Below are 20886 nucleotides of genomic sequence, written 5' to 3' on the forward strand. Positions count from 1 at the left end.
TTGCCAGCATTACCCTTTAACATAAGGGGCTCTTCTCCCAACCCTGTCTTACTGCTGTCTATTTACACATCATGAAATCAAAGCCCAGAGGTTTTGTTGTTATTGTTGCTTGTTTGCTTGTTTTTTTTTTTTAAATACAGAAAAAAATACTTAGAAAAAAACGGCTAAAACCTGCGTGTCTTGCAGTGAAACTAGTATATAAGATAGGTCTCAAAGTCATATTGGAGTTGAGAGGAGTGAAAATTCACAACTGCCAAAGTGAAAAGCTGTTTCTATCATACAGAAAACTTTGAGAGGTTTGTGGAACTCCATGGATTATCAATTAGTTCAGGGAGCTCCACTTAATTAAAAAGTTGATACTGCACATCCATCATGCATACATTTAAGGCACATTAATGCAGATGCTTTATCAGCCCTGAATCCTTTTTGTTTTCTTGTGCAAGTGTATCTATAGGGAGAGTTGTTTTGCCTTCAGCAGTTGCTGAGCAGCTGTTTGCCCAAACAGAAGACTACTTCTCATTTTCCAAATCTACTTGTTTCCAAAGTTGTATTTTTGTTCTTTTATACTTGAGGGAACAGGTTCAGAAACTGGGAATTTGCACTTTGTACTCCAAAGCGACCAGAAGCGTTACAAGCAAAGAGGACATTCGGTCTGGCCAGACAAGAACTTCCAGACAGGTGAATTACTGGAAGTTGACACAATCCAAAACAGTGATTTGAGAAGACAAGCCAATGGGATACAGTGTAAAAACTGCTGGTTAAATTATAACTTTTGGAGGGAGCACCTCTAGAGATATTGCAAATTTTTTATTCTAGATATTCTAGCAAACAAGGTTCCACTTACTCACTCTGCATCCCAAGGCTAAACAAAATTGCCTCCATCTCTCCCAGCCAGTTCACCAGGATGGATGAGGAGCACCTTCATGACGAGCTGCATATCTTTAAAGGTAAATTTCTGCCAAGCTATCCCTTCCAGCCACTGCCTCCGGGAGAGAGCCAGGAGCAAGGAGGACAGCAAAGCCAGACTCTCTAGCACACTTTCTTTCCTGATCTGCCCATGTACTTAACTTCCAGATGAAAGGAAGGTCTTGCTACTCCCACCTACCTGAGTCCTTGTCTGCTTAGGCAACTTGGCTAATTAACTACAATGGGGTTGATTGGTTGGGATGAGGAACCCCACCCTGCAAGAGCTGTAGGATTGCCCCTGGGGTAAAGACTCAGACAGAAGATGGATGAAGGGGGCTTTGCTGCAGGTGTAGGGTGTTACTGATATGAAGGTCTGCAGCTGCTGTAAAGCTGTTGGTGATTTGGAAGCCCAACAAGCAATAGCTGTTCAGCCCAGAAGCGTCCTGGGCCAGAGTAAAACTGGGCTCCTCCTGGAGGCTTCTCAGGTTGAGATCCCTATATTGAGTGATCCAGCACCCTTGCAAATCTTTCAAGGGTGGGTCCAAGGTTTAGCGCCTCCCCCCCACCCCCCCCCCCCCCCGAGGGGAGAGGAGAACACCTGACATCAGCTAGGGATAGGGAAGAGTTCTCCCTTTTGAAAAGAGTTTAGAAACATGTTGTTTTGAAATATGTGATGTAAGGTTACAATTTCTTTGGAGAAAGCTTTGGCTTTTTGTTTTGTTTGTGTGGCGATCGGCAGATCATCTGCCCTGCCCTTTAACGAGGCCACATCAGTGCTAATACAGTGCAAGTCCATGATGGCTGTCAATTAGCTGTGCCATAGATGGTTTTGAGCATTATAACCAAATTCTTGGTTTCTATAGCAAACAGTAAACCATTGCAGGTTATTTATTAACCCTCTTACAAATGGAACCAAAGAAGCTATGAAACTCAAACTAATCCACTTATCAGAGGGAATATTTTCACATCTATTTCTGTGTTTGTTTTAAAGACAGAAACTTTTTCCAGCAGAAGCTGAGATCCTTTTTCACGGTATACTTGCTACTGGCACTCTCCTTCTTGCTGATCATCACCCTGTTTGCTGTGTCACTCTCCAGAGGTACTGTGACATCTTTGAAAGGGTCTATATCTCGTGCTAATTAATTAGACAGGTAGGACCAAAAGATATATGAGGTTTCAGTGCACACTCACTCACTATAGATCTCTGTAGGTCCTCGTAACCCATATTGTAACAGCCTAAAGCAGGAATCGCTGTGCACTGACTCTGTATGGGCCTGTGGTTGGAGAGAGCCTCCCCTGAAGGCTGGGAGACCAGCCTCGTGCACACACGTGGTGCTATCACCGCCGGACAGGGGCGTACAGGCTTTGCTGAGACCTGAGCAAGGAGGTGCACAGAGTGGACAGCTGCCAGGTCGAGGCTCAGACGTCGGGTCATTCGAGCACAGCCCCACAAGGGCGTCCGTGGATTTGCAGCGAGGCAGCGTATGCCTTAGCTCAGATAGGAGAGGGTGGAGTAAAGAGAGGGACACCCAGACTGTCCCATGGAGGGACTGCTGAAGTCCATGCTGCGGTCTCAAGCTATGCCAGGCTACAGCCAGTGAACTGTCTCCTGGGACTCCTTTGCCCTGCAGCCTGCTGGAAAGGGGCATCCCCAGCAGGTTAAACAAGCCAGAACAGAACATGTCTTTAGTCTTGATGGGTGATGTGCTTGCAGGTAACGATGCATGGGTAATGGCAAACAATGCAACCAGTAACCCAGCATCTCTCTCTTGTAATAGTTTCTGCCCTTTCTTCTAAACTCCATGAGATGCACCTGGAACGGAAACAGAACCATTCTGGCATGGATTTCCTGTGTAAGTCCTGACTGCTATCCAAGACCACAAAGGGCTCCTGCTTACAATCTGCTTCTCCCAAGCTTTTTCCCCCTCTGCAATCTCCCTAAATCATCCATGAAGTGTTCCTGCTCTGCATTTCCTTTGCTAAGGCTTTGCACAGTGCTTGTCCCCTTCTGGATTCGCTGGTGCCAAGTCTCACCTGTGCTGTCTTGCGATGTCCTCAGGCTCCCTTGCTGAGAGGTCTTCTAGCAGTTGCTAAGATGGCATCATCTCTTCTGATTTGCCTGGCCTCACAGACCAGCACAAAGGATCCTGGCTTCAGCTATGTTTATTTGCTTTAGAGTCTGGTTTCCAGAAATCTTATACTATTGTATTTCAGAAAAAAAGCAAATGTTCCCTGTAGTAGGAGCCTTTTTTGGTGCCAGGTGCCACATTCATGGGAATCCAATATACATCAGGCTTCATGGTCATGCCGTTGTGTCTACACCAGTCAGCATTTGGCACTGCAACACTGCTAGGAAAACCCCCGTGCTGGGGTGAGTCTGGTGGGGATTGAAACAACTGCCTGCAGCAGTCTCTCTGAATTCCCTCACTCCTTCCTTTTGCCAGTATTTCCCTGTGGACCTGGATCCAGGGAGTGGGAGTACTTTGACAGAAAATGTTACTACTTCTCCCTGCGTAGAATGAGCTGGCACAAGGCAAAGGCTCAGTGTGAAGAGATGCACTCACAACTGGCTATCATTGACAGCTACGCCAAGCAGGTAAAGACCCCAGCATTAGCCAAGAAGGCCCAGGCTCGCCTGAGTCCTGTCTGCAGCCCTGGCCTCCTGCAAAACGCCCCCAGTACCATCCTTGTCTGGTGCTCTCACCTTGCACGCACCGGCCTCAGCCTCTCGCTGGGCAGCCGGAGCAGCCCACAGCAGGTGCCTGCTGTTATCCTCTGCACCAGCCAGCAGAGAGCAGGCACAACTCGCTCCGCCTGCCTGCTGCATGCCCGGCTTAGGCGTCCAGGGTTTCTCTCGTGTGCGGGATGCTTAGACGCAGCAAAGATCCTGCCCCGCCGGTACCTGTCCTGCTCCTCCACATTGCAAATGAATAAGCCAAATGCAGAGCTCCCACTGCCCTGAGCCTGTTCACCTGAGGAACTGTTTCCTGGTGCTTTCCCTCCTGATCCATCTCCCTGCTGCAGAATTTTGTCATGTTCAGGACAAGGAATGAACGCTTCTGGATTGGGCTCACAGATGAGAACTTGGAAGGGGAATGGGAATGGATCGACGGGACTGACTACAAAACCACATTCACGTGAGTGCCAGCCTGACCCACTCTGTCATCCCACAGCCCTAGAGGAGCAGGTACCTTCCCCACCTGCGCGCACCTCTATATCAGCTCAAAGGCACCTGCAGCCTGGGTTTCCCTGCTTTGCTCTGTACCCACCAAGGGAAGCCTTGGGAAGCAGCGTGGGATGGGCACTTACACCAGCACCAGGTCTAACATGGCATCAGAGACATGAACTAGCATCTAAAGCCATCTAAAATTGCATTGTTTTAGCTAGTACCCGCCGTCCTCCCAGCGGCAGGAAAAGCAACACCATTCAGGCCAAGCTCTGGGCTGTGTGCCCCTGCTCCCCATCGTTCCCTCTCTCCCCAGATTCTGGAAGGAAGGAGAGCCCAACAACAGTGGCAACGAGGACTGTGCCCACCTCTGGAGCTTCGGGCAATGGAACGATGTCTACTGCACGTATGAGTGCTACTACATCTGTGAAAAGCCTGTGCCCACCTGAACGGTACTGAGCAACGCCAGCATGCTGCACCCAACCCGAGCTGCGCGTGAAGGCAACATCCTGTGCTCCGACAACGCGAATGTTCCTTGCTCTTCTTAATTTATGCTATCCAAGTGTCCATTTTTTGCTGGTTCCTCTCAGCCATTGGGAACCACACTGTCCTGAGGAAGGACAGAAAAGGACTTTAACAGTCCTAAGCAACATCGGAGGAGTCCTGGTTCTCCACAAGGAGCTCAGCTTAATAAAGGACAATTATTGCTCTGGAGCACTGGTTAAAATGGCCTCTCTGTCTCTAGGTGTGCTTGCATGTGTGAGGGGGGTGGGGGAGAGCCGGACTGCAGCAGATGGATGTCACGCACGTCGGCTCCAAGCCGAAGGACAGCACCATTAGCAGGAGCACGCAGCAGGCTGGGCGCGAGTGGGGCAAAGCGTGGGCGTGGGGGGGTGTCACCCCACGCAGCGCCCTTGGGGCAGGCCGGGGGCAGCTCTCCCTTGGTAGCATCAGGGACTGGCAGCTTGGAACAGGCTGCGGCGTTGCCGAACCACATCTGAGGGGAGACAGCAGAGGTGCCTCCACCATGAACCCTTCCTGCTCCGGCAGGGGTTTGGTGCTAGCGGCAGATCTGCATCTCTAACTGCAACTCCTCTGCCGGCCCTGGCTCCGCTGCCTGCGGTCGCCTCCCTTGGAGCTGGGGCTGCTCATAGCCACAGACACTGCTCCCTCCCGGCTCGGGTCCCTGCTGCCAAGCAAAGTGTCCAGGCCAGGCAGCCGTGGGACACCGAGGGTTCGTCAGTAAACGCTGTCTCTGGGGAGGTGGTGACAGGAGCAGCTGGACAGGAAATGCGATTCGGTTTTCCTGCAGAGAAAAAAAAAATCATTTTCATAGCTTTTCCTTTTTTTCAGTTTGGATTTCACATTACAAAATTGCCCGGTACTTGTTTGTCACTAGATAAAACTTGATCATCGTTCAACTCGTCACTTTGCTGGTGACTGGCAAAGGTACAGCAAATGCTGGGGAAGGACCATACGGAGATGCCTGAGTGAGACACCCATGTCCCTGGCACCCGGGTCCTGACCCCGAGCTGGCCACCCACGTCCCCTCTCCCTGATACGGATGCCAGCGAGCCTGTGGCGAAGGGCGCTCCCCTCCCAGTCCCCACTGGCCATCCCAGCGGTGTGCCCGCTTGCGCACGGTGCGTGGGGCGTCCCGGCTCAGACGTGCTGCTGCATAAAGCGCTGTCAAATGTGTTTCAGGCACAGGCTCTTCTGCGGCTCTGCTTGAACCATGCTGGGAGCTGGAGAGCTTTGACGGGCCCCTGGTCTCAAGAAGCCAGAGAGCGAGCGTGTGTGCGCGTGTGCACGCGTACGGGTGCACGCATGCTGCAGGGAGCGGGTGTACGTACGCGTGCACACCCTGCAAGGTGTGCGAGGCATGTGCACGGGTGCGTGCACTGCAGGGAGCCCATGTGCTACCGGGGTGCCCGGCTGCACCCCTGCCCGCGGGCAGCCTCGGCCTTTCCCACCATTACACTCAGGGCGGGCAGAGTCGCGCGGCCGGGCTGCGCTGGGCCAGAGCACGAGCCCACGCGCAAAGAGCGCGGCCACCGGCTGCGACACTGGCTGCGGGCGTGCTCCGGCTGCACATGCACCGCAGCCGCCCGAACCGGGCGCTCCTGCGCCGCGGCCCCTGGCCCCCCCGGGGCCGCCCGCAGCACGGGCCCGGACGCGCTTCCCCCCGGGCCCGTCCCGGGAAGCGGGGCAGCGGGGCGGCCCGGCCCGGCCCGGTTCGGCTCGCAGCAGCTAACCCGGCCGCCCAGACCTGGGGGGCGCTCCCGCCCGCGCCCCCCCGTTTTCTGCCCGCTCCCCGGACGATGCCTCGGGCAGATTCGTTTGCGAAACCCAGCGAGAGGCAAAGGCATCGAACCGGGCCGAGCCCGGGGCCGGGGGGCTCCGGCCGCTCGCCGCCGGGGCCGGTCGCGCCGTGCCGGGGCCGCTGCCGCCGCCGCGGGACGAGCTGCCGGAGCCGAGCGGGGCCGCGGCCTCCCCGACGGCCGGAGGACGCGCCGCCGCCCGCCCTGCCGGCGACACGGTAAACCCTCGGCTGTCGTGGCGGCGCCCGCTAAACCGGCGGCGGGTTAACGGCGCCGGCGACGCGGAGCCCCACGACGGCCCGGACCCCACGGAGCCTCCCGGGCCGCCCCCTCCCCGTCCTCGCCGCCGAGCCTCCCGCGTCGTCCTGCCGAGACAGCCCCGCCGCTGCCGGGGCGCCGTCGGTATCGCCTCTCCAGGGGCTCTTCGCGCACCGGGCTCCGCCGCGGCAGCGCGGGGGCGGGGGGGGGACCGCGCCCGAGGGGGTCCCGCCTTGATGGGGCCCCCGACGCGCTCCCGGCTCAGGCGCGCTCCCGGGGGAGGCGGGGGGCGGCGGCGCTCGCGGGCGCGGGCACGGGCGGGGGCTGCGCGCTCTGCCCCGCGCACAGTCGCGCCCCGCTCCGCTCCCCGCCGCGCCGGTGCCGGTGCCGGTGCCGCCGCTGCCGGCGCGGGGCTGCCGCGCCCCCGGTAGGTGCCGCGCGCGGACGGGGCGGGCGGGGACGCGGTGCCGGTGCCGGTGCCCCGCCGGCGGGGCTGCCCCGCACGGGAGCGCGGCACTCAGCCTGCGGGCGCCCCGTCCGCCCGCGCCGAGCCTGCCCCGAGCCGGCGGCGGGCGCGCGGGACCGGGGCGGCCCGTGGGGACGCGGCGGCCCGACGGGACGGGGGCGGCGCGGCCGGAGCCGCGTCCCCGGGCGGCGGGGCGACTCCCGGCGCCGCCGTCGCGGCTCCGCGTGGGTACGGCGCCCGGGGCGGGTGCCGGGTGCGAGGTCGGTGTCTCCCCCAGCGGGAGCGGGCGGAGCGGGGCGGATGCACGCCGCCACCGCGGCGATTTCGTTGCCGTTCGCTAGCCGGGGCTCGCCGGCGCTCCGGCACGCGGAAAGCGCCCGCGGCGCCGAGGGACCCCGGGCAGCTCCGAGCCGCCGGAGGGACCCCGGGGCCGGCCGGTGCAGGACCCGGCGGCTCGGCTCTCGCCCCGCCGGGCGCCGCGGCCAGCTCTAACGCGCCTCTCCGCCCCGCAGCCCCCGCGCTGGCCGCCAGCATGAAGACGGAAGAGGCTCCGTCCTGCCTGCAGCAGGCTACGCCGGTCCTGGGCTTCGGTGAGTGCCGGAGAGAGGGGGAGCGGGGCCCGGCAGCAGGGCGCTCACGCCGGGCCCGGCCGTTGGAGCCCCCCGGGGCACGGGCACCAAGCCCTCAGGCTTGGTTCCAGCCCGGGGCCACCAGGCAACGCCCGGGGCTGCTCGTCAGTCTCTGTCGTTGTTACGTCCGCTCTGCTCCGGGGGTTTCTCTGTGCCCGCTAGTAGCTCTGGGACCCCTCGGTCCTGCCCGAGCGCTCCCTGTGCTGCCTGGATGACCCTGTTTGCAGTGAGCTGCACTCCCTGCTCCTCTACCTTCTTTCTTCCCGGCTTGGGAAGGCGATTCCTTCTCCTGGCCTTGTCCATGTGACAAAGGGACAGGGATCACCATCTCGGCCAGATTGGCTCCGTGTTGTCAGTTTTGAGCCGTATAAAGCTATGGCAAGATACTGGCATGCTGCAAAGTGCCATCTTGCAACCTCAGAGCAGCTGGGGCTATGTGGGCTGGGGCTGTCCTTACAGCACGCAGTGTCTGGATTTAGCAGGACACGGGGCACGGAGCCCTGAGTGAAGGGACAGGGAAGGCCGACGCTCCAATCCCTAGTCTGCCTGGACCTCCTGGACGAGTCCCTTTTGCTCCTCTGTGCCTCAGTTCATCCTGTTCCCTTTTGCTCTTTTTATGCAGTGCCACCGCGCACGGTGAGGCTGTTGTTTGTAGGCCTTCGACCAACACGAATATGGATGATAGCTGGGACTGCTGACCCACGTTGTAAACTAGAGTGGGGATATCTGTCTGCAGACCAGTTGTGAAGTTGCCGCACCAAGGCTGCGCTGGGGCAGGCTGCTCTGGTGTACGTGAGCGCTGGGTGGGTCTGGCTGTGGGGTAGTGCAACTCAGTGACGGTTTGATTTAGAACAATACTGAAATGAAGCCTCTAAAGCAAACTCCCTTCCATATCGATGCTGCGCGACTCACTGATTCTTAGCCCCCTCTTCATGCCTTTTCCCTTTCTTGGAGAGCTGCAACATGGTTGGTTGAAATTGCTCTTCTTAGTATATTTGCTAGTTCCAGCTATTGTATTTTTTAAGATCGATTCCAAAGCCCGATGTCTTTTGGCCAGCGTTAGGCAGAACCTCCTTTACTTTCAGTTTCAAGTCTTTTTGCTGAGCTAGTTGTGGTAGGATGTCGTGCAAATCGGCAGTTTTCCCAGGACTTTTCACATCCCTGGACTGACAGCATCATTCACTCGTCTTGCATTTCGTTAACAAATTGCTGTGTTCTTGGCCTTGTGCTGAGCAAGACTCCAGGTGTGAATTACTGTCCAGCAATAAACCTGGGCCCTAGGCCCAGGCGCTGCCGGTGCATCCCGTGCTGGCAAGTCACAATATGCGCTGGCACTGGGCAGGATTCTGTTGCATTCCACAAGCCATAATCCCTGGCAACCACCTCGCCTGGTTACTGAATATAACGTAAAGTGTGTTTTGAATGGGGGGGGGAGGCTTGAGAGGGGGGAACCTCCCTGGGTCTGAGGTTTTGTGACTCTTCCTAAAGCTTTTAAAATTATCCCACATTTACAGACCTCCCTCTTCCTTGGCTATCTCAATATCTGTTTTCTGCTGTCAGACTAATTTGGTATTAAATTATTCCCTACTTTTTTTTTTTTTAAAGAGGAGTTTTGGGTTGTTAGAGCTACAGATGCCCCTAAACTCACCCACTGGAAGTTTGATTGGTCCTGTGATGTTATGTAGCCCATGGGGTAAAAGTCAAGCAGGGTGAAAATGATTGAAAAAGTTAAAAGTGGAGGTTTGACTAAGGTGGGAAAGCATCCACCTTCTGCAGAGAACTTCTGCACATGCTCACCGCTAAGCCAGGACTTGACTGCTTATTACCTTGGACATTTAAGCTGTCCCGTTACACGCTGTACAATTGCAGCTCTCTTGTAATAGCTCTGGTACCAGGGTGCTGCTGCTCTAGCACAAACAGTCGTACATGAATGGCAGGCACAGCCTCCTGCAGCTTGGAGAAAGTTAGCTGAATAGACAGGTCCAGGGCTGGGTCACATTCTTTTTTCTTGTTACTGTGCTAAAATCCCCGTTTCCTCTCATGAAAAGCTTGCCGTTGCTGCTCTTTAATAAGGAAAAAATTGGTGCCTTTGCATTAGAGGAATGCAAAACAAATAAACCTCTTAAAATATTACTTTCTTTATAAGCTCCCTCATTTGAAAACTGCCCTTCCAGGGAATCTTCTCCCAGCTGCTAGGGTTTCGCAGTTTTGATCTGGCTTGGAGTTGCTAGGACTGAATTGACTTGTCTGAAGGTGAAGGATTCTGATGAGAATGATGCTGGTGGGGGACCCACACCAAGTTCCCTTAAAACAACAAGATACGTTTATCGTCCTTCCTTTCTCAGGTAGTGCAAGGCTTTTATAACTACATGGATAAAACCCTGCTCTGTTCACCAACGGTTACACTGGCAAAAAACACTGCGAATAGAACTGATTTTGTCAAAAATGCCTCAGACTGTCCAGATAAAATGGAAAAAAACAAGAACTAATCACAAAGTGACTCGCACAGGGTCACGCAGCAGTTGTGGCTGGTGTTTGTTTCTGTTTCCACACTTGCTCAAGTGCGACTCTCACCATGTTCTCCCCATGGCTGCTGTGCACTGCCAGCCCATGCCTGGAGCCCCGGCTCTGGCCATGCAGCCTCAGCCATTCCCCTTGGGTCTGCTCCTCTCCAGCTGATGCTGCCCTCTGATTTCCAGGCCCCAGCATTTAGTTAACAACCTGTGCTGAATCTGGAAACTGCAAAGGGCCTAGCTTGCCACTAAGTGCAAGCTGCCTTTGGCAATGATGCTGAGCAGCCAAGCAGGCAACCTTGTTCCTCGCTGCGCTACCCAGGCAGCATATCTGCAGGTTTAGTTGGGGGAGTTGGCTGGGATCCTGGTGATGCAGAGCCCAAACCCAAGTGCAGCAGTAAAACGTGGCAAGAGCTGCCTTCATGCAAGACAGTCCAGTTGTCCGAGGCACTTGCTAGAATAGCAAGCCCAGATTAGCCAAATTTGCTTACTGCATACAGTTCCTCCTGCTTTGAGGTAACAGCAGTGCCCTTAAAGACAGAGAGGACCACCTGCCTTTATCCAAACTTCTTGGGGCTACTCTCACTTACGTTTGCTATGGTTTCGAATGAACTCAGGGCATTGCGAAGTTGTCTGTCTTTGGCTGCAGCTAAACTTGGACAAGGCAGGTGTTTAGAAAGCTTCTTATTAGTGGAGCCCTTCTGACTCCCTGCATCTTGCATCACTGTGGTAGTCCTGCCTGTTTGATGCCAGCCTGCAGTCCTCCTGTCACCTGTGGCAGACGATTTGAACTTGCTGAGTCCAAGAAGCCTGAAGGCAAGTTGCTGATGGGCTGATTTGGGGTCTGCATGGGCTCTTAATCACTGGAGGACTGTGGTCAGGTGTAAGGGCTGCCTCGCTGAGCCTTGGACATGAGTTCTGCAGGCCTGGGAAGCCTCTGTATGCTGCATACGTTGCTGTAGAAGCGGGAAATTCCCTTTGCTACTGTGGTCTCTACAGAGATCCTACTGGGGCAGGGCTCCTGTGTGTCTTCCAGCCTTGTGTAGGGGTACAAAGCTCTCCACTTGGAACGTGCCTTCTGCCATGTAGATCTGCCACAGTCGCTTGTTGTTTTTGATGCAGATGAATTCCTGTTTGGGCAGAGGCCAGCACAAGCCTTCCTGACCCTCTGCACTGGGACACTGACCACCGTTAGGGCTAGGCTTAGCGTTCCCCAAGGGCCTGGGCCCGTCAGTCCCCCATTCTTCAAAGGCTCAGCTCAACTAGCTTCCCTGGATAGTTCACTGCCAGGCACGGAGCTGCTGGAGCCCTACACCTGACCCTGCCTTTTAAAATACACCTAAGCTTCACCCATGTAACCAGCCATCATCCTTCCTAGCCCTGCAAGAGGGCCTGGGCAGGTGTTACCCCAGGACCCACACGCTTACATAAGGATAAAAGAATCGAGAGGCTGCAGAGGGAGAGGACAGAGGTAAGCACTCATAAAACCCCAGGAACTTGGCACAATGGTCGTAGAGATCGACGACGGTGTCTCTACCTGGCTCAGCCCATAACCTAGATCCAGTGCACCAGATAGTGTGTTTATTACTCACTCCTTTACCTTGAAGTTATCATCAAGAAGCCTTTGAAGGGCAGCCATAGATTTGCATGTTGATAACATTGAGGGGAAAAAAATCCCAAATCTCTGGAGCTTTTTCTGTTTTAAGCAGCTTAGCACCAGGTCCAGGGAGCAATTGGGTAGAATTCAGATCCAGATCTGTCCTCTGACCTGATCCAAGCAGCTCAGCACCCACCGTGTCCTGCTGAGACACACATAAATGGATCTGCTTCACATTTTTCCCCAGTTCCCAAGCATGCGCATGCGTGCTCTCTAAAATCTGCCTATCCACATCCTCTGCAATTTAAATAATGCGATAGCTGTGGACTTTTGATTCATCTGTAATTTACCACCTGGAAACCGCAGAGAAGCCCAGAACATGCTGCTTTTTCATGTTTTGCAGAGCAAACTTTTACATTTATTTTCAAGGTTGTTACAATGAACTCCATGCAGAGCCTCCCTTTTTACTCTCCTGTGCATGCTTGATGACTGACACTAACACCACGTGGCTTTAAAAAAAACAGTAGATAATTGCAAGCAAACAGTTGTGTGAGGCTGAGCGTAGCCCCCTCCCCAAAGGCAGACACCATTCCTTCAGAACATGCCCCTGGGCAAAGGAAACCTCCTTCTCAAGCCATCTTTTCACTGCTGCCCAGGTTCAGACTCCAAAATGCGGGAGGTGTGTGCTGGCTGTGACACCCCCATCTCTGACCGGTTCCTCCTGCGAGTCAATGAGCGCTCCTGGCACGAAGGCTGTGTGAAATGTGCTGTCTGCCTGCAGCCGCTTTCTGGCACCTGCTACTGTCGCAACCGGCAGCTGTACTGCAAACACGACTATGAAAAGTAAGTGCCCTCCGACTTTCTCTGATTTTTGCTTTCCGCTTGGCTCAGCTCCGGCTTTTCATGTTTGAGGTAGAGAGAGAGCAGTTGCAAGGTGGGTTCCTGGAAGGGTGGACTGAGAAAGGGCACCATGGTATCAGTGTCACGTAGACTGGAAAGCGCCAGGTGTATCGCAGAGGTGTCCTAGAAGGAGAGGCTGCCCAAACACAGGGATCGAAATATTATCCTTGACTTAACTCAGTGACATGGAAGGGGCAGAGGAAGAAAGTAGCTCACAGCTTTCCTGGGCTATTGGGACACCTTTTCAAGAAATGAGGGAAGTCAGAGCCTTAGAGACTGCCTGGGCAGCCAGACGGTGACAGCACCCAGCTCATTGCCTTGTCTCACATCAGCATAGGACACGCAGTCCAGCAGATAGTGAGATTTAAACTGAGGAGGAGCAGCTGTCAGCAGGGAGCTTGGACACTTTGCAGCAAAGTCCCTGAACACAGAGTGGCTCAAGAAGAACAGAACGTGTGGGGACAGAAGTGGGCATGCTGTCCTATAAAGATGACACTGCGAGTTGCTAGAAAGCAATGTGTGCTGTTGCATCTGGATGTTTCAGAGCTCATGAGCCAGCTCCCACTCTTTGGTGCAAGGGAGCAGAAGTCTGTGGATATGCTAGGTGGCTGTGCCTGTCTTTGCACAGGCTTCTTGCTGCGTCCAGGGCGCTGGACTTCCGCTCTGCTTTGCTTGTGGTTGTGGTCATATACTCTCAACAGGAGTGTACACCCCTGAGTTGTGGCTTTTGAGCAGCTCACTAGTACTTTCAGGAAAAGAAGACTGGGCTGCTCTGCTCCTCTGGTTCTTGTATGATTTTAGTTGTATAGATCAAATTAGGTGTCTAAATGTCAGTGAATCTGGACAGACCTGAACACAGGGAAGTGGCCTGTGTAGCTGGTAGCACTAAAGGCATTTTGTAAGTGTAAAGCTCAGTTGTAGTTGTGCAATATGGAAGAAGACATCCCTAAAATTACAGTATGGAAGGTCCCTGGAGGGACTGTAGGATAGCTGGTGAACCAGCTGTGTATCGCTGGACTACGCTCTGTGCTATGTGATTTGACAAAATTTAGCCATTGTTAAATCCTCAGAAAAATATAGATTGAAAAACAGTTTTTTAGGTTGACTTGATCAGCTGGAGTAGATGCTAAAATGGGATGTAGAGATCATGAGTCATGCTTTGTCACCTGTAAATGTCTATGTGCCTGGCAGTCCCTGGATAGCCTGCTTACACCCATTTCTGCTTTTGTCATTGAGCGTAACAACATCACAGCCAAAATGATTACTCCACCTCATTAGACATATTGTACCCACAATATTAAAAAGAGCACAGAAACAGAAAGAGAGAAAAACGGAGTCAACGAAAGGGTGCAGGCTCTGCAATTAGCAAGTAAAGACATCTATCTCGGCCATGTTTTCAAGGGCGTTGTAATTACCCCAAACTCAGTATTGCCTGCAAGACTCGAAGTACAATGTCTCCTGCACTGTTGAGGAGACATCCCTGAATTTCAGCAATGCCTTAGATGGCAATGTGGTAGCACCCTGCCCCAACACTGAAGTAGCGAAGCTTTTCTTGCCTTTTAGAAACACTGTCTGGTCATAAACGTACTTTCATTAACAAGCCACACTGATACTTCTGTTAGCTTTTCTCACACTATCAGGACAGCGTTGGGAGGTAAACACAGGATTGAAAATCTCATTCCTCTACCACTGACTGGCTCTGTGACCTCGGGCAAATCCTTTCCCCTCCACTCTAACTCCCTCTGATGGAAAAATTGAGCCTTTGCCCTTTGCTTCTGTCCAAATGATGGTGATTTCCTTTTCAGAGCGGGCATCAGGAAGTCTAGGGAGCCTGTGACCCCATCTCCCAGCTCTTGGCTGCTGGCCTTGCCAATGGGCTGCTTTTTGTAAATTCACATTTCTTGCAGCCCGGAAGCACAGCCTTGCAGCTGGAAATGAGGTGGGGAGGACCAGGAGAGGGGCTGCCCAGTGAGGACAGCCTTATCTCCCCAATTCTGCTTTCCCCTGGCAGCCACTGTGCACCCAGGTTGCAGATGGCCAGCTCCTTTTTGAATAATGCGGTACAAGAGGCCACTGGTTTCCCCAAGGCTGATCCCTGGCCCTGACAGCTCTGAGCTTGAGTGGTGAGGGATCCCTCCTCTGGCCATCCCCTTCGTGCATTTCCTTCACTATATCAGGAACAGAGATAAGCTGGAAGAGCCTGAAGGGAGTGCATGGTTTGCTCATTCTAGCAAGACTTTGAATGATTAGCCAGCACCGCAGCCTCGTGTCTTACTGCACTGGCCAAGTGGCACAGCTCCACAGAGCGGGTCAGGGTAGATCCTGCAGGAGGTTTTCTCCCAGCATGAAGCCCTTTGATCCTGTCTGTAACAACTGAAATTGCTCCACACTGACTGCTGGCTCCCCCTGCCTTGCAGCATGGCAAGGGATGGCTCAAAGGCTGCACAGTTGCTTTTTGCCTCTAACAAGAGAGTTAAATAACCACAGTGACACTCTGGCAAACTTCAGACACACCAGAAGATGCTGCGAGCTTCTCCTTGCCCTGTCTGTGGTGGGCAGCTCTCTGGAGCTGGCCAGCTCTGCCTGGCCTTGGTGACTTCCTGCTTGTCACCATAGCAACTAGCAATGCCATTGCTGCCAGGCAGCCAGGACAGGCATGAGGAACTAGGTGACACAGGCGGGTCAGCTGGTGTCTGCAGGAAGGGCTGATGCCGATGTGGATGATTCCCTGGTCCTGATAGGGACCGCCTGTCGGCACAACACCGAATACTTCCTACACACACTCCTGGCTCAGCCTTCCCATGCTGAGACCTCCACTGCAATATGAACACATGACATAACGTTTGGGGTGTCTGGTTCATGCCTGGGGCTGGGGGCACAGTACTGCTAGGATCTGTGCGTCTGGTCGTGACCTCTTGTGGCTGGTGCCGCTGGGACAAGCAAGTGGTGGTGACAGAGTACACAGGCATCCAAGGAAGCTGCTGGGAAGGCGCTCCACCAGTTTCCTGAAGTTTGGCAGAATCCTCTAAAGACTTTTCTTAACTGTCCAATCTTATCTTCTCTGTGTTTCATAAGAGAGAGCGCAGCCTCCTCCCTGCCTGTGACGCAAGCACTTGGCAGCATTGGGAATGGTAATAAAAATACCAGGGCTTGCCCGCTTCCCCAGGGTAGCTGAGAGGGGCACGAACAAAGAGCCAGGCAGGCACAGCCACAGCTTGGCGGGGGAAGGAAGGACAGGCAATGTGACCATAGCATGGGTGCACACCACCCCTTCGTGAGGGTGAGCATCACAGGATGCTTTGTAGCAGCTACCAAACCAAACAAGATGGACCTTAGCAAGGTCTTGACTTTGGTTGCTGTGCAGACCGACAGGAGTCAGTCGTTGGAGTGGATTTGACCAGTGTAATTATGTGTATTCAGATACAAACATGTTTTCAAAACTGATCTATAAAGAGCACCTTCTCCTCCTCTAGACAGCTGGAGTTGGCTGCTTGAACAAAAGCTAATGATGGGACTTTGGAATAAGTGCTGGGGAGACCTCAGCCTTAGGCATTGTTTTTAGCCAATCCAACAAGCCTCTAAGGATGTCTGGAAATGCAGGGCCATATTCAGAACTGCCCTAGACCCTTAGGCTCCAGAGGTTGTATCTACATGATGAACAGTCCCCAAACTTCTCCAGAAATGGAGGCTGTGCAGCCTTCTTAGCACAGCAGCAGGATAACATGAACACACTGCTTTCTCTGGGGAAGTGCTGAATTCAGCCGTGCAGACACTGTTCAGAGCTGGTCTGTAGGACCCTGTCTACTCTGTTTCACTTTAGCACTGTGCGCCTAAGTACCCTAGCCAATTTTGAAAACACGCCTTAGGGTGTCTGGTTTCTTAAGTGCTTTTGAGAGGTGGTCCTGCAGGCGCTTTTGAAGGCTTCTGCCCTCAGCACCTTTCTGCTTCCAGGATGGGAATTTCCAGGGAGGCATACTCTCAGTCCTCCTGTTTGGAAATTTTGTCCCCCAGAGTATACATTCTTGGCCTTGACTCTCCCAAAGTTCCTGTTTTTGGCCAGTGATTAATCCAAGACTGCAGAATTCAGTGTCGTCCTGGGCCGCAGCTTAGATCGTGGCTGCAGCATGGTGACCTGGAGGGGAGACCCATCTGGCATTTATTCCTCCTCATGTGAACTGCGCAATAAGAGGAAAATGCTTTAATGGAGAGATAAGCCAGCAGCTGCAGCTGAACGTGGGGGAAGGAACGGACTGTTGATCTAGAGATGAAATGTTAAGCCTGAAGATGGATGTTGCTCTGCGGTCCCTATCATATAAAACCACAATCTGAAGGCTTTTGTGAAACTCTCCTCTTCCCCTTTTGCCTGGGGCCCAGCCAGCTCTCCTGTGCTTTGCTCAGGCACCTGCCCTGTAAATCCTGCTCTGGGCAGCTCGTGTAAATGCTATCAAACAGCAATGGCTCAGGAGGGGGGAGGAAGGAAAATACTCCTGAACGATGATAGAGTGGCTGCAACGGCCCAGTCCTGGGCGCCTTGTTTACTTTGAAGTTTGTTTTGTGGAATGACAGGCAATGCGGGGGCTGCTGGGGAGCTGTCAAGAGGGATCTGAACCGCAGCCTTGCGCTGGCAGCCTTCCCCTCTCCTCCACACTCTCCTTTTGCCCATGTGGAGATGATTTGCTCGTCCTCTGCAGAGATACGGGGTGAACTCGGCTCGAACCTGACTTGCAGGCTCTCCATTGCTGAGTGGCTGCTACCACGTGACCAGTGCAGCTGAGCACAGACCAAGTACTCTGAGTGCCCTTGCAGTCCCTAGTCTTTGCATGCATCTCTGTGGTTTCTCCAGCTGGCTGTAAAGGTGAGAGGTTTGAGGAGGGGTTGATAGCACATTCCAGCCATTGGTTCTGCCTGGATCCCCTCTTGGATTCTTCTCTGAGCTATTCTCATCCTTGCAGGGCATCATGCAACTGGCCTGGTGCTGGGGCAGGGCAGCCAGAGGCCACCAGCACAGCCCTATCCCACCTTATGGACGAGCTCTTTGGCCCTTCTGAGACCCTGGTATCTTCCAGCAGTTGAACATGTTTATCTTTTTCTGCATTCCAAAATTTCCTCCTCTCAATCTTCTTCACATCAACCTTTGTTTCGACAGATGATCCAATCTCCGCTGCCTTACCCAGCCTCTTCCCCACCTTGTGTTGCACTTCTGATAAGTCTAGATAATATTCATAGCCACAAGGTTTTGAAAGCTTTCAAAAGGGCTGCTTGGAAGCAGGCTACCCCTCAGAAGGCTTTATGGAGCTGTGTACATCCAGCCTTGTTGAGGGAGATCCTTTTGAACTGAGAGCAACAACTGCTCATTTGTCCTTTTAAAATCCACTACAGAAAACTGCAAGTACCTGTGAGTGTCAGGTAGGGACACTGTGAGAGCAGAGATAGGAAACTTGTGCTTTGCAGTAATGGTAACTCTGAGGCCAGAGTGTTTGGTGCACATCTACTAAACAGCTATTTTGGTACTCTGCAGGAACATCCAGCATTGCCATAGTTCTGTTGTGAACTGTTGCCACTTGGGGCAATTTTCTGGATAGTGCAGGTTAGGAAAAGTCCAGCAGCCATGGTGACAGGTATGATAAGAACCGAATTGCCTGGGAAATAGGATCTGCAGTGCACTCTCAGGGAGAGCAAATCTGCTTTGAGTGACAGTGAGCTGATTTTTTTCATCAGGTAGAATAACCAGGTTAAAAATGTGTGCAGCTTCCTGTGCTCAGGAGATGGCTGGCATGTGGAGGGAGGGCAGAAGGGACTGAAAGCTGTGTTGTGTGTCCAGAGAAGCAGCACAGTGCAGGTGAGGAGTTAGCCAGCAACACATGCACCATGGCAGCAGCGCTGCTCCTCCCTGCAGAACAGGCTTGGAGCGATACAGTGACCCTCCCTGCCTGACTATAGGTGACTGACCCAGGCTGAGCGCCTTGGCAACTCTTCTGAGCAGGCTGGTTAATGTTTAAAACCATGTGGGAGGACTCTCCTCTAAGCAAAAATCTCCTGGGTAGGAGAAGCCAGGACAGGAGTTTGAAAGCAGAATGAGCCCAGACACTCTGTGCAAACCACACGCATTCCAGACTCAGGAGTCAGGTCCTAAAATTGATGAAATTGGTGCTAAAACCCGAAAGGTTTGGGATTTTTTGTTGGGGGGGGCTTTTTAGGGTTTTAAACATAAAAACTATTTTCCCTTTTTTCCCTTTGCTGGATTTTTCCCTTTGCTGGATTTGGGCCGTTTGGTTACCCTCAGCTCAGAAATTATTACTGCCCTTCCTAGGTACAAGGAAGTTAAAAAACGATATTTGAGATATACTTATAAGACACAACCCAATGAACAGGCACCCAAGGACAAAACAGGGCCAAAATGTGACAAACTGCAAGAGCTGATGATTGTGGCTGCTCTTGAAAATGGGCTTCTGGTTGTCTGTCCAACCTTGCTTCACCAAGTGCCGCTGATTCTGACTGTGCTGTGCTTCCCAATCCTGTTGCTGTGAATGCACAGAGCATCCCCAGCGCTGCAGGAGGCAAGGACTCCAGTGCTCCCACCCCATTCAGCCAAGTCCCGCTTCTCTGTCTGCTGAGCAACAGGGTCCCCCCCCACCCCCCCCAACTCATGTCTTCTCCTGTCCCTTACCTCCTCGCTGCCTGTCAGGCTGGAGGGAGGTAATGAAAAGTGACAGTGCTCTGAAAAGTGAGCAAACAAATGAGATAATGAGCACCCTTGACAAGGCAGTGATGAATGGAGCCCACGTTACCAGCTGAGAGACCCTGCGGGTACCTCCACCAGTAAGCACAAAGGGAGATGAGGTGAGGGAGGTGGAAAGGAAACATCCTGCAACACCTTCCAGCTTCCCTAGGCTGGGTCAGGGGAGCAAGTCTGGACACCCTCAATTAGTGTTCATAGAGTTGATGCTGACTTGCGCTTATTAACCACCTTCACTGGGCCTCAGAGATGCAGCCACAGCTGTTGTCTTGAGACACTTTTCTCCTCCCAACAGGCCCATGCTGGGGAGGTCATTGCAGCTATTCCCATTCTACCAGTGAGTAAACTGCAGCACTAGTGGGAACTCAGGTGGCTCTGCAGAGACTCAGCAGCACAAACCTGCAAGGGAATCTGCTCCCAGGCCTGTTTTTAGAACACCAGAGCTCATGGTGTGTTTGCGGCCTTATGTGTCTGTTTTGCAGGTTGTGACTTTTGCTGTTAAGCAGAACTGATTCCCCAAAGCTTAAGTAAATGGCCCAAGCAACAGGCGGGACTCTTGTCCACAATTGCAATAGCAGGATTCCAACTTGTGTCTTTTCCTTGTCCCAAACATTTCATCCTTCCTAGTCAGGTGGGTAGCTGGGCCCTGTCTCCCACTGAGAGAGAAGCCTGTGTCATGATTAATGATGTTAATTACACAGAGCTATTCCTACCCCAGTTCTCACTGTTCCTTGCATTGGTTTGTTCACAGGGCCCAGGAAATTAAACACTAACTCTATAATCACTGCAAAATGAAAGAAATATGCAGATGTGCCTTGAGCATGATTAAGAAACCAGCCACCACGTGTTGTCTGTTCCCAATTGCTGTTGGATTGCTTTTCTAATGGGGGAATACATGGGGGAGGAAGAACTTTGTTTTTTTTTTTTTTTTGCACGGCACATTATTTTTCTAGTTTAATTAAATGTAATTTACTTTGATAGATCTCTCTCTCTTTTGGGCTGTTTTTTCCTTCTTTTCTTTGTGTCCTCTGGCTTTGAGTCTCTCTTGGACCCATATTGCCAACTTTCATACAATTACTGGACACAGTTTACTTAAATACCCAGCTCCTGGAGCCCTGTGACCATAGTCAGCTACCCCTGCTTGTAAAAATAATTTTCTTTCCCTTTCTGCCTGATGAGAAAAGGGAAACATGAACCCATAAGGACTTTGAAATCAGAACATAAATAACAATAATTCAAGGTAGCAGCCCCCCACAGCACAGAGCACAGATGTACCTTAACATGTGCCGTTGTAAATGCCTTGGCTCCTTGGCACTTCCAGTGAGAGAGACACTTCTTATCCCTTTCAGGCTGCAGGTGACTTCAGAGGCATGAGGCAGACATTTCTTCCCTTT

The 20886-nt window shown here is 52.9% G+C and overlaps 2 protein-coding genes across 2 annotated transcripts in view; both read left to right on the forward strand.

Moving 5' to 3' along the window:
• Positions 1 to 758: 758 nt before the first annotated feature.
• Positions 759 to 4786, forward strand: LOC104153907 (hepatic lectin-like). The gene is made up of 6 exons (XM_009690043.2): positions 759 to 947; positions 1898 to 2005; positions 2685 to 2759; positions 3351 to 3502; positions 3931 to 4043; positions 4389 to 4786. The coding sequence occupies exons 1-6, from the start codon at positions 905 to 907 to the stop codon at positions 4519 to 4521; spliced, it is 624 nt and encodes a 207-aa protein (XP_009688338.1). The 5' UTR covers positions 759 to 904; the 3' UTR covers positions 4522 to 4786.
• A 2848-nt stretch (positions 4787 to 7634) lies between these two features.
• Positions 7635 to 20886, forward strand: part of LOC104153906 (LIM homeobox transcription factor 1-alpha-like) — a 34653-nt gene continuing 21401 nt past the window's right edge. The window contains exons 1-2 of the mRNA XM_068922773.1: positions 7635 to 7707; positions 12513 to 12699. Of these exons, the coding sequence (XP_068778874.1) occupies positions 7650 to 7707; positions 12513 to 12699 (245 nt within the window). The 5' untranslated portion in view covers positions 7635 to 7649. The remainder of the gene's footprint in view (positions 7708 to 12512; positions 12700 to 20886) is intronic.

This window comes from Struthio camelus, chromosome 31 (genome assembly GCF_040807025.1).
Source record: "Struthio camelus isolate bStrCam1 chromosome 31, bStrCam1.hap1, whole genome shotgun sequence".
In the NCBI taxonomy this organism is placed as follows: Eukaryota; Metazoa; Chordata; class Aves; order Struthioniformes; family Struthionidae; genus Struthio; species Struthio camelus.